Source organism: Leucopleurus acutus (assembly GCF_964270905.1).
Source record: "Leucopleurus acutus genome assembly, chromosome: 5".
Lineage (NCBI taxonomy): Eukaryota > Metazoa > Chordata > Mammalia > Artiodactyla > Delphinidae > Leucopleurus > Leucopleurus acutus.
In genome coordinates this window covers 8,256,331-8,270,243 of record NC_139147.1, presented here as the reverse complement: position 1 = coordinate 8,270,243, position 13,913 = coordinate 8,256,331, and the positions used below count along the sequence as shown (strand labels likewise).

The window sequence follows — 13,913 nt, the reverse complement described above, 5'->3', positions numbered from 1 at the left end:
ATACTTGTAAGTCTGGCCACCCTTGGGTGGGTATAGGGGAGGCCCGGAGTCAGAAAGAACCCTTACCACTCTCCAGAGGTGTGCACCTCCAGGTCAGCAGATGTTGCCCTGGGGAAGCACATGGAACGGGGTTGGGCTTGGGGGTGGTGGTGGAAATATGTTGCCTCCTGCCACTGCTTCTCCCTGCTGAATCCTTCAAGCTGAGGAATGCGTGCAATGTATCCCAGAATGCCTGGCTGGGGTGACATGTCCTTTTTATTCTGATCTTCTGCATTTTAGAGTGATGGTTTTAATTGAAGTAAGTAGAAATTTTCAGATTAGAGGGGAATCTAGAAAAAGCAATCAGGCATCTATAGCGTCTATAGTTACAATGATTTCGCAAGGTATATGATTAGACTTACTGTTTAATTCATTCTTGTGGGACTCATACGTGAAAATTTGAATTGTTTGGTGGAATGGGATAAATTGTGTAATGGGAAATGTAATTGGAAAAGGGGAGAGCCTTGGATTTTTTTAAAAATTTACTTTGGAAAATGATGGAATTTTAAAATTAATTTATTTATTTTTGGCTGCATTGGGTCTTCATTGCTGCACGCGGGCCCTCCCTTGTTGCAGTGAGCGGGGGCACTCCTCGTTGCGGTGCGCGGGCCTCCCATTGCGGTGGCCTCTCCCGCCGCGGAGCATGGCCTCCAGGCATGCAGGCCCCAGCAGTTGTGGCACTCAGGCTCAGGAGCTATGGTGCACGGGCTTAGTTGCTCCGCGGCATGTGGGATCCTCCCGGACCAGGGCTGGAACCTGTGTCCTCTGATTCAGCAGGCAGACTCTCAACCACTGTGCCACCAGGGAAGCCCCAAACGATGGAATTTTAAAACTTGATATTTAACTATCTATATATATATAGATAGTTAAATATATATCTCTATATAAAGTCTATATCTATATGATATTACCTATTAGTTCCCAACTTGTGATTAATAGCAGGTGGATAGACTTTAAATGATGTGTGTGTGTGTGTGTTTCTGAATTTCTCTGAGGCCCGAGGTGTGAATCAAGTCAATTGTATGTTTCTGTGAGAATGTCAGAAATCTTAGTGTATGTGGAGAGCTTTAGTGTACGTGTTGGTTGGTGAATTATTCCTCACTCTTTTCTCTTCCTTGTGCTGTCTCTTTATTTTGCTTAAAAGCTGCTGAATTTGCTTTTTTTTTTTGCGGTACGCAGGCCTCTCACTGTTGTGGCCTCTCCCGTTGCGGAGCACAGGCTCCGGACGCGCAGGCTCGGTGGCCATGGCTCATGGGCCCAGCCGCTCCGCGGCATGTGGGATCTTCCCAGACCAGGGCACGAACCCATGTCCCCTGCATCAGCAGGCAGACTCTCAACCACTGCACCACCAGGGAAGCCCGTTGAATTTCCTTTTGAAGGAAAGAGTTATTTTTTCAGTCTTCTTTGGGGTGCATCCCCTTTTTAAAAAGCAGTAACAAATGCGCATCATAAAAAGTTGAGTACTAAAGGATAAGCTGAAAACTCTTGCCCAGCTGAGACCCCTGCCCTAATTCCTTTCTTTTAGATCCTTGTGTATCCATGATACTGATATTTCATGACTATACTAGCACTTATTACATTGAACCAAATGAAGTTGCTTTTATAAATCAGAATAAGGCATTTTGTTTGGTTCAGTCTAAGGTGTATATCCTTTTTTTTTTTTAACATGGGTAAGAGCATATTATACACCCTGTTGTACGTCTTGATGCTTTTAATGTTTAAATCTTGGAGTTGTTGCATATCGGTGAATATAGAGATCTACCCTAGTTTTTATTCATGACTGCATAGTATTTTCCTCAGTGAAATAGTTTGTATTAGAATATAGCTTATTTTCAGTTTTAAAAATTATATACAGGAATATCCTTTTACTTACATTCTACACTCAGATGCAAGTATATATATATATGTAGGATAAATTCCTGATAAAAATTTATTTTACTTGGATGAAAGAGCATATGTAATTTTAATTCCAGACACTAACTTTTGATTTAAAATGTATGTGTTTATTCAGTCAGTGGTTAATAGTCACTGCATATTTGACAGTAACTGACATTATATCTGAATCCTGCTTTTGTTGTTTCATTGTAAGATGGAGAACCTTGGGGAGTAATATTGTTACTTCTTTGTGGTCTGCTCAGGCCCTGCAAGTGATGATTTACAATAGGGGGAGAAGTAATTCTTTTGTGGTATTTAAAGTTCTTACATACTTATATGTTGTGGTTTGAGAGAGTCAGTTAATGGCATCTCCTTCCCCTCCCAAGTCCAGAATTAGCTAAGAGATGGAAGCAGAAGACAATTGGTGATGCAGTCTCGCCTCCATTACTAATACAGTTGTTGGAGAACTGGGTCTTAAGTCTGATAGCCAAGTGACTTATTATTAGTTCACCCATGTCACAGACAGAACCAGGTAACAGGGGCCCTTGTGAACTTTAAGCTTGGAGGGGAAGGGAATCTGGTGTTATGTTGCTGTTTAAGATAAGGTCCCAAAGAAAGAAAAAGAAGAGGCTAAGCCCCATGTGATTGATGCCTCTCCCCCACCGTTAGATAAATTATTATTCCCTCGGGGAAAAGTTAGGTTTAGGGAGAGGAGAGAGCTCACTAGTGATTAATCTAGCAAATCCACGTGGAAGCTAGAGGAGGGGGAAATAAGTGTTTTTTCATAACATAATTTAGGGCAAAATGTAACATATTGTATGTGAGGAACTAGATAGGGGTAGGGACTGGAGAAATACACTTTCCCATGTAACATGTAATAAATTGGAGCATCTATGCTAGAGCTCTGTTTCTTACCCTCTGTCCAGTACACTTACTACTGGGTTGCATCTCTGGGGTTTTCCTGTGTTCATAGATGTATTGTGCAGGGTATTGCTGCTGCTAAAGTCAGGCCTGCCCTCCAGAGTGTTTGGACCCTGGGCTGCAGTGACTTGGATGAGCAGTAACACGATGTAATTTACTCCGCCCACTTTGCTTTCATGGACGAATGTGGTCAAATGCTAGTAAATACGAAAATGTTAATATACATTTATATATTAATAAATATACTTAAACCGTGATTATAATTATAATAGCAATATAATATTATGTATTATAGGTATTATAGTATTGTTTATTATAATAAATAACATTAAACACTGGTATGTTAGAAATGAGCAAAAACAGACGTAGTCCCTGTGTTCTAGACAGTGGACCAGCAGTGTGGGAAGGAGCACTTTGCATTCCAAGTTTGGTTTATGTTCTGCCGAAGCGAGCACAGCATGTTGCGTTCACGGAATTACTAGTGTGTCTGAATACAGAGGAGGGGGAGAGGTTGTCAGGGGCTAGACCAAGGAGGGTTTTGTAGGCTACAGTCCAAGTTCTGATTGAATTAATTGGGCACTGGGCTTTTAGAAGCCCCCCAGGTAGTACTAATGTGCAGACAGGTTTGAGACCCGCTAGTCTAGAGAGGGCAGGGTCGAGATTAGAAGAGGAAGTAGGACCGAGCTTTGAGGGACACAAACAGTGGCCAATTAGAGAAGGATGAACCTGCACGGGAGACTTTTACGAGGTGGCCAGAGAGGTAGGAGGAAAGTAAGTGTGGGATCATGGAAGCAAGTGAAAGAGTAGCTAGCACTGCCTGTTGCTGAGAAGCCATTTGGAATTTGGATTTAGTTCTATGGATCTCTTTTACCATAGGGAGAGCAGTCAGTGGGAAGCTTGGAACAGACGCTGGGCTGGAGTGGGTTGAGAAATGAGGGTGAGGAAATGGAGCCAGCTAGCATAGGCAGCCGTTAAAGGTGTTCTGGGAGAGAGGCAGTGAGGAACAGAAGAGGTTTGCCGTTGCGTTAAGATGTTTTTTGGCTGCAAATAGCAGAAGTCTCTTATTCAGCTGGTTTAAATGGTGAAGAAAACTTACCTTATTCAAGAGTTCCAGAAGAAGGTGATTCTAAGGTTGTGTGTTTATGTCATCAAAGACCTAGGTTTTTTTTTTTTCCAGCCCCACTGTATGACTTGGACCTCAAGCTGCCCCCTCAGGATGGCGGGATGGCTACTGTAATTCAGATACCACACTGGACGTTACAGCCTCCAGCAGAAGGATGACTGTTGTAATCTTCAAAACTAAAACCTTAGTACATACACTGAGAAATGTATAGTTCATAAGTGTATAGGTTGAATTTTCAGAAACCAAACGACCCTAACTAGCACCCGGATCACAACCCCAGTAACCCAGAAGTCACCCTTGTTCCTCCTTCTGTCACTACCCACTTCCTCCCCCCAGGATAACTCCTGTCCTGACTTCTGACACCATAGGTTAGTTTTGCCTGCTTTTGTGCAATATAAACAGAATCATGTGGTATGTGCTCTTTTATGTCTGGTTTTCAGCATTGTGTTTGAGATCCATATTGTTGCATGTAGTTGTAAAGTGTTCATCTATTGCATGAATATACCACATTTTATCCATTCTCTTGTTGATGGGCATTTGGGTAGTTTCTAGTACTTGACTTAGATAGTGTCATTGTGAACACATGTCTTCATTTCTGTTAAGTATATAATGAAGGAGTGGCACTGCTGGGACAGGAGGGTGTGCTTATGTTCAGCTGTAGCACACTGAACATAAGCACACCCGTGGTTGTATCGTTTTACACTCCTGCCAGCAGCATATGAGAGTTTTAGTTCCACATCCTCACTAACACTTCTTATTTTGTGTCATTTCATTTTGACATTCTGCTGGGTGTGTAGTGATACAGTGCTGTGATTTTAATTTGCATTTCCTTAAGTTGATTTAGGAGATTTAAGTTGCACATTTTTCACATGCTTATTGACCGTTCACATATTCTCTTTTGTGAAGTGCCTGTTTGAATCTTCAGTCTTTTGCTATTTTTTTTTCTTTTGAGTTGAATGTCTTATTCATCAGTAGGAGGTTTTTTTAAAAAAATTCTGGCTATGAGTCATTGGTCAAATATACGTATTACAAATGCCTTCTGACACTCTGTGGCTTGCCTTTTTGCTCTTTATGTTTTCTTTTCGCAAGTGGAAGTAGTAATTTTAATATAGTACAATTTATCAATTTTTTCCTTTGTGGTAAGCACTTTCTGTGTTCTGATTATAATCTTTGCCTACTCTACAAAATGTTCTTTGTTCTTCTAAAAGCTTGATTTTTTTAACTTTGGTATTTAAATCTATTGTTCATTTGGAGTTGGTTTTTGTATTTTGTATGAGATAGGGTTCAAGGTTCATATGAATGTCCAGTTGACCCAGCCCCATTTTTTTTCCTTCTTTTTCTTTTTTCTTGGGCCCAAGACCGCCCCCCACGCCAGGGCCAGCCTTGGTGGGGCTGCTATCCCAGGGCAAGCGAGCAGGGCTCCCACTGCAGCCCTGCCTCTGAGGGACCAGGCCAGAATAGGGCCCTCCCCACACCCCGACTCCCACACCAGGCTCCTCGGAGAGCCTGTGAGTGGGGATCAGTCCGCTTCTCACCTCTCTGCAATCCTGGCGTTGCCTGCAGCTGATTCTGCTTCCCAGAATCCCCTACTCTGAGCTCCCACCACAGTGAACCCACCTCCTTAAACCTGCCCGTCCGTTGCTTCTTGGGCTGCTTTTCTGGAGCCCCCTCCCCTGGGTCTGGTCCTCTCCCGCAGTACTGCCTCTGGCCCTGAGGCTTCCAAAGCCAGCTCTGATGAGACAGCCTTGTTTCTCTTTGCTGCCCCGAATCCGTCAGCATTGCCCTTGGAGACCGACAGGCCTCTGCCCTCGCCTCCAGCCCTCGCAGGTCCTCAGGCCCCCAACCCAGGAACCCTTCCCATCCCTACACCCTCCTCTCTTTACCTCTGTGGCCTCCGCTTTCACCCCTCCCCTCTGCTTGCTTGCCCCGCTTTCAGCCCCAGACCCTGTGCACTGTCTGTCCCCTCTACCTGGGACGCTCTTCCCTGGTATCACAGGGCTCCCTCCCTCCCTTTATTTGAGTTTCAGCACAAATATCACCTCCTTCTAGAAGCCTGCCCTGACCCTTCTTCCTGAAAATTCACTCTCTCCACCTCAGTAGTCTTCATGTGGCTTAGAAATCACTTAGTTATTTGTTCCCGTATTGTCTTGTCTCCCCATTAGAATGTCAGTCCCAAGAGGGCAGGGCCGTGTCCAGCTTGTCCACATTGTGTCCATAACACAGTGCCCGGCATGTAGTAGATGCACAAGAAATGGGTGGATGGATGGGGGGGGAGGAGGGGGAGGAGGAAGCCTTTTTAGCTTCTCCACTTGCTCGCAGCCCCCCACCCTCTTCGTGCTGCTGCCTCTGCTCTGCCTCAGGCATGTAGATGTGGAGGACACATTTATTCATTCATCCATTCACTCATTCTTTGAACGTATAACCAGTGAGCATCTCTACATAGCAGGCTCTGCACTAGTTGTAGGGGTACCGAAGAGACCCCCTTCAGCCGACCCAGCCCCATTTTTTAAGACTATGTTTTCCCCATGCACTACAGTGTCACCTTTGTCATATAAATCAGGTGACTGTGTGTAAGGATCTGTTTCTGATTTCTATATCTTATTCTGTTTGTTAGATCATCTATCTTTAGATAGCTTTTTATTTTTTATTAAAAGAAAAGTATATTTGGCCTTGTAGTAGGTATTGCTATCTGGTAGGGTAAGTTACCTAGTTTTGTTCTTCTTTGTAATCTTTTTATTTATTTATTTTTTTGTAATCTCTTTTTAAGAGTGATAAGTCCCTTCAGGTCTCGGTCACATGACTACACCTAAACCTGTCAATGGAAAGGAGAGTAGGATTGCCATGATTGGTTTAAACTAATAAGGAATTATTATCTCTAAATCTTGTAGTAGTGAGGTAGAGCCTCACGATGGAAGTCTAGTAATCAGGTAGAGGAGGGGATAGCTGCTGGGTAGATTACCAACAGTGTTTGCTTAGGGTTTAAGATTTATTTTTTTATTTGCTTTTTAAAGATGAGAGAGATCTGAGCATATTAAAAGTTGATAGGAAGTTGCACAACAATGTGAATGTACTTAATGCCACTGAACTTTACATTTGAAATGGTTCAAATGGTAAATTGTATGTTATGTACATTTCACCACAATAAAAAAAATCGATGGGGTAGATTCTTGAGAAGGAATGGGTAATTTCACAGGTGAGAGAAGGGATAATTGATATTGCAAGGATGGGTAGTTATATGGCACAAGTGGAAAAATTGCCCATATAAGGAAGAAGACGACTTTTTTTTTTTTTTTTTTTTTTGCGGTACACGGGCCTCTCATTGCTGTGGCCTCTCCTGTTGTGGAGCACAGGCTCCGGACGCGCAGGCTCAGCGGCCATGGCTCACGGGCCCAGCCGCTCCGTGGCATGTGGGATCTTCCTGGACCGGGGCACGAACCCGTGTCCCCTGCATTGGCAGGCGGACTCTCAACCACTGCACCACCAAGGAAGCCCAGAAGAAGACACTTATTGTGAAAGAGAAGAGGCAGGGCCAGATGTGGGTTTGTCTTTAAGTTTGGTTGTAGAAAATTGAGAGAGTTCTCTTTGATGTCTCCAGTTTACTCATTGAAAGAGAAGCAGAGCTCATCTGCTGAGAGAAAGGGGAGTTGGAAGTTTGAGGAAAGGACGTAAGCTTTGAGAGGATCATTTTACAAAGTTAGAGAATGATTTGGTCTGAAATAATTGGTTAACAATGTTGAAGGCCCCTTTGGGTTGTTGGAATCCTGCGTAGTAGTGCTACCTGTGTGCTCTGCTGTGTAATTTTCTCCAGCAGTACTTGGCTCCCTAGATGTAGTCATGGAGAAAGCAGGAAGCAGGGTTGATCCAGTGTTGGGTTTTGCCATAGAGCAAGATGTAAACATAGGGACAAAGAAGTATAAAGAAGTTGTATGCATGGGAATATGCAATGATGAACCAACGAATCTTAAGCTAGATAAATAAGGAAGTTAAAAAAAAAAAGAGAAAGTGGGTAAGTCAATGCGTTGGGCACCCTGAGGAGATAGTAGGAATAGTTGGACAAGTAAGATAGAAGGAGCTAGGTTATGGGGGAAAGAGTGGGGTGCCTGAATTAGTGATTTTGGGCTTTGAACAGTTTTGAGTGGTGATAAAGTTCCCTGGGAGGGCGGTGATGGGTGGCTGAGCTGGGTTAGAGGAGGAGGTCATTGAATGTAAGGAAGCCAGGAAACTGAGACTAGGTGTTAGACCTTAGTACTTGACAGTTTACAAAGCACTGTGCTTTAGCATAGTATCTGAAAACAGGAAGAACACAGTTACTAGCCTCATTTTACAGAGGAGAAAGTGGCCCCAGAGAGGTTAATAACTTCTTAACAGCCCCAGTGAGAATTAGTGATGGAGTTGGACTTAATCCCCATCTCATATCCCAACTTTCATGCTTTGTCCACTATAGCTTAGCCGATGTGTTGTGTAAGAGATCTGGAAGTTTTATTTTCCGAGATCAGAAGTCTTGCTGACTTGCAAAAATAGTACCAAAAAAAAATGTACAAAGAATAACAAGAAGTTAGGCATAGGTAAGATGTAAATAGTTGTGTGCAGGAAGTACTCTGGAATATTAAAAGTAGCTGTTCCTGGGTAATTGTGGTTGTGACTCTGGGTGACTTTTTCCCTTTGTTTTACTTTTCTGTATTTTCCAAATTTCCTATAATGGACATATATTATGTGGATTAAAAAAATTAAAAACTAGATTATATATGGAAAATTATAGTCTAAATAGATATACAATATATAATGCCTTTAGTTTGAATATTTCTTCCTTTTTTTTTTTTTTTTTTTTAGAAATGCACTTGGTGATGGAAAGAGAGCTATTATTCTGAAGAACAATTGGACAAAGGTAGGTTTCTTTCTTATTTACATTGGACAAATAGTGCCGTACAACTTTGTGAAAAATCTATTTACAGAATGTAAATCTGTATGTAAAAATGCTGGATAAAATTAGGCAGAGCTCAGGAATGTGGCAGGGGAATCTTCATTTCCATGATCAGAGAGGAGATGCAGCCCAGCAGTAAGGGCCACATGTGTCTGAGGAGGACAGCAGTCCCTAGGGGCCGTGAGCATCCCTTATGGTTGAGGTAACAGCATCCACAAGTTCTGGATGGATTAAGGACCTGGCTGTGGAAAATGAGACTTAAAACCCAGAAGGAGCTGTAGGAGACTAGCTTTATAGCCTTGAGCTGGGAAAGGATTTCTTAAATATGCACAGGTCAGTGAAGGAAAAAACTCTGATGAATTCGACTATCTCAAACTTAAAAATTTTTGTATGTCAGGACACCATGAAGGAAATAATTTGGGAGGAGATAGTTTGTCATATATAGAACATATATAACTGATAGGATTTATATTCAGAATATGCAAAGAACAAAGATAAATAAGAAACCCAGTAGAAAACAGGCCAATGAAATAAACAAGCATTTCAGAGATGAGGAAACCTGAATGGGCGATAGAAAAAGGTATATTCTGTTTCCTAGTAATTAAAACTGTAAAGAGATAGAAACCTAATAGAGAGAGCCTAATAGCCTCCAAGCAGACCCACATGTACACCCACAGGTGAAAAACAATGTGATGTTGAGTCCCTCAGATGAGCAAAAGTTAGAGATCGATAGTCCTGAGCATCAGTAGTGTGTTTATTAACGGGAACTCTCAATAAACCAGTGGGGTGTGAATTTGTCACAGCCCACTTGGAGAGCACTACGATGTGCGTATGCCGTGATTGATTCCAAGGGTGTGTACCCCACAAGCATTCTTTGGTGAGATGTACAAGATTGGTCACTGTGGTATTGTTTTAATGGCACAGAACTGCAGATAACCTAAGTATACATTAATAAAGCAGTGGATGAGTATGGTTCTTTCGCTTGGTCTAAGTTATTACTAGGATCTATCTGACCAGCCTCCTGTCTTTAACACCCGTTATTTCTCCCACCTCACTCCTGCTGCTCTCTCCCTCGTTCACTCTGTTGGCCCGTTGGCCTCGTCACTGTTCTTACACATGCCAGGTCCACTCCCAGTCTGTACTTGCTCTTGCCTCTGCCTAGAATTAGAGTGCCTTTCCCCAGAGCCTTAGCTAGCTCTCTTATTTCCTTTCATTGTTCACTGAAGGTTCTCTTCTCAGTGAAACCTTCCCTGACCACATTACTAAAATGCAAACCCCGCCCCTTCCTAGACATTTGCTATTTTTCTTTGCCTTACTTTTTTTTCCTCTTAGCGTTTATCATTGTTGAACATATATGTTATTTAAGTTGTGTTGCTTTTTGTATGTGCTCCAGTACATTGTGAGCTCCCTGAGGACAGGTTTTTTGGTTCGTTGGTTCACTTCTGAATCTGGACTGCCTGACGGGCTGCCTGGCACATAGCAAGCACTCATAGTCAGTATTTGTTGATTTAATAAATGAGTTGAATGAATGGGTTGAAATGAGTAAACTGGCTTACCAATATTTATAGATTTTAAAAAGTGTTTACATATTTGTTTATAAGCCAGAGTGAATAGAATCATAGGATTTCAGAGCCCCCAAATTGTGATTCAGATGGCCTAGGAGTGTATTAGAGTCTGGGGATTATAAAATTCTCCAGGTGGACTTCTGCCTCCAAATATTGGAGTCACTTTTAAATGCTTCAGTTATAGATGAAGAAATTGAGTCCCAGAAGGGTAAAGTGACTTTTACAAGGTGTCATTGCAAGTGAAAGACAAAATAGAATTGAGAATCCAGCACTGGATATGCTTCTGTTTGAAGGTGGTGAGCTTGTTGCCATTTTCATCGTGAGTTGCTGTTGTACTTGAAACATAATCTCTGCTGATCATTGGGCAGGTGCTGTATAAATTAATTTATGGAACGAATGGATGATAGAGTTCATAATACTGAAACCTAGACCATGATACTGGTTTTCCAGGGATAACTTTTGCTATTTCAATCTATTATCAACTTAGAAAAAGTATACTAAACTTTCTTTTTTTGTTTTTTTTAAATGGCTTTATTTTATCCCAGTTATTAAATAATAATTCAGCAGGGTATAATATTCTTTGCAGATGTTTGAGTCTACATTCTTTTGACTTTTTTTGCCACTGTTGACAAGTCTGCTATTTTTCCTTTGTAAGTAATCTTTTCTTTTCCTGGGTGTTTTAAAGATCTTCTCGCTGTCTTTAACGTTTGGCCATTTCATCACAATGTGTCTGAGGAATTTTCTCTAAATTCATCGTAATTGGGATAGCTTGGCTTCTAAAATCCGAGGATTCATGTCTTTCAGCACTTCTGGAAAATTTTCACCCTTAATCATTTGAATATTGCCTCCTTCCCAGTTTATTCTTTCGAAACGTCCATTAGATATACACAGTACATATGCTATCTTTCATATATCTTAAATTCAAAACTTTCTTAATTACATTGAGACCTTTATGTAAAATGTTTATTCCTGGCTTAACTTATCAAACATAAAATATTCACTCTTGGGGCTCCCCTGGTGGCGCAGTGGTTGAGAGTCCGCCTGCCGATGCAGGGGACACAGGTTCGTGCCCTGGTCCGGGAAGATCCCACATGCCGCGGAGCGGCTGGGCCCGTGAGCCATGGTCAATGAGCCTGCGCGTCTGGAGCCTGTGCTCCGCAACGGGAGAGGCCACAACAGTGAAAGGCCCACGTATCGCCAAAAAAAAAAAAAAAAAAAAATATTCACTCTTTTTTTTTTAAGACTTTATTTTCTTTAGAGCAGTTTTAGGTTCACAGCAAAATTAAGAGGAAGGTCCAGAGATTTCCTGTAAATTCCCTGCCCCCATGCTTGCATAGTCTCCCCCATTATCAGCATCCCCCAATAGGGCTATACATTTGTGAAAACTGATGAACCTACGTGGACACATCATAATCACCCAAAGTCCATAGTTTGTCTTAGGGTTCACTCCCTAAGTGTTCCATGTTTTATGGGTTTGGATAAATGTATAATGACATGTATTCCACCATTATGGTTCATATAGAGTATTTTCACTGCCCTGACATCCTCTGATCCATCCTTCCCCCCAGACTCCTGGCAACCGTTGATCTTTTTACTGTCTCCATAGTTTTACCTTTTCCAGAATGTCCTATAGTTGGAATCATACAATGTATAGCCTTCTCAGATTGGCTTCTTTCACTTAGTAATATGCAGTTAAGGTTCCTGCATGTCTTTTCATGGCTTGATAGCTACTTCTTTTTAGCACTGAAAAATATTACATTGTCTGGATATACTGCAGTTTATTTATACATTCACCTACTGAAGGACATCTTGATTGTTTCCAAGGTTTGGCAATTACGAATAAAGCTGCTATAAACAGCTACGTGCAGGTTTTTGTGTGGACATACATTTTCAACTCCTTTGGGTAAATACCAAGGAGTGCGGTTGCTGGATCATATGATCAGAATATGTTTAGTTTTTTAGGAAACCGCCAAACCTTCCAAAGTGGCTACACCATTTGCACTTCCACCAGCAATGAATGAGAGTTCATGTTGCTCCACCTCCTGCCAACATTTGGCATGGTCAGTGTCCTGAATTTTGGCTGTTCTTTTTTTAAAAAATTTATTTATTTATTTATTTTTGGCTGCGTTGGGTCTTCATTGCTGCGTGAGGGCTTTTCTCTAGTTGCGGCGAGCGGGGGCTACTCTTCGTTGCAGTGCATGGGCTTCTCATTGTGGTGGCTTCTCGTTGCAGAGCACAGGCCCTAGGCGCATGGGCTTCAGTAGTTGTGGCACGTGGGCTCAGTAGTTGTGGCTCACGGGCTCTAGAGCACAGGCTCAGTAGTTGTGGTGCACGGGCTTAGTTGCTCCACGGCATGTGGGATCTTCAGGACCAGGGCTCGAACCCGTGTCCCCTGCATTGGCAGGCGGATTCTTAACCACTGCGCCACCAGGGAAGCCCTTGGCTGTTCTAATAGATGTGTAGTGGTATCTTATTGTTTTAATTTGCATTTCCCAGATGACATATGATGTGGAGCATCTTTTCATGTGCTTATTTGCCACTGTGTATCTTTTTTTTTCTTTCTTTTTAAATTAAAAAAAATTTTTTTGGCCGCATTGGGTCTTCGTTGCTGCGTGTGGGCTTTCTCTAGTTGTGACACGTGGGGGCTGCACTTCGTTGTGGTGCATGGGCTTTTCCTTGCGGTGGCTTCTCTTGTTGCGGAGCCTGGCACGCAGGCTCAATAGTTGTGGCACGCGAGGCATGTGGGATCTTCCTGGACCAGGGATCAAACCCGTGTACCCTGCATTGGCAGGTGGATTCTTATCCACTGCGCCACCAGGGAAGTTCTGTGTATCTTCTTTGATGAGGTGTCTGTTAAGGTCTTTGGTTCATTTTTTAATTGGTTGTTTTCTTAGTGTTGAGTTTTAAGAGTTCTTTGTATATTTTGGATAACAGTCCTTTATCAGGTGTATTTTTTGCAAATATTTTCTCCTGGACTGGGGCTTGCCTTCTCATTTTCTTGACATTTCTTTCACAGAGCATAAGTTTTAATTTTAATTAAGTACAGCTTATCAATGATTTCTTTCATGGATCATGCCTTTGGTGTATTTAAAAAGTCATCACCATACTCAAGATCATCTAGGTTTTCCTCTATGCTATCCTCTAGGAGTTTTAGGTCTGTGATCTATTTTGAGTTAATTTTTGTCGAGGGCTTTAGGTCTGGATTCATTATTTAAGTTAGTTAATTAATTTTCATTTTTGGCTGTGTTGGGTCTTCTTTGTGGCATGTGGGCTCTTCGTTGCGGCGTGTGGGCTTCTCTCTAGTTGTGGTGTGTGGGTTTTCTCTCTCTAGTTGAGGCGCACAAGCTCAGCAGTTGCGGCACACAGGCTTAGTTGCCCTGCGGCATGTGGGGTCTTAGTTCCTCAACCAGGGATCAAACCTGTCCGCTGCATTGGAAGGCGGATTCCTTACCACTGGACCACCAAGGAA

General features: G+C 42.3%; 1 protein-coding gene across 1 annotated transcript in view; it reads left to right on the top strand.

Annotated features, from left to right (window-relative positions):
* Positions 1 to 13,913, top strand: part of TTC3 (tetratricopeptide repeat domain 3) — a gene marked incomplete at its 5' end in the record, with an annotated part of 140,325 nt that overhangs the window by 23,715 nt on the left and 102,697 nt on the right. The window contains one exon of the mRNA XM_082840119.1: positions 8,789 to 8,843. Coding sequence (XP_082696245.1) covers positions 8,789 to 8,843 — 55 coding nt within the window. The remainder of the gene's footprint in view (positions 1 to 8,788; positions 8,844 to 13,913) is intronic.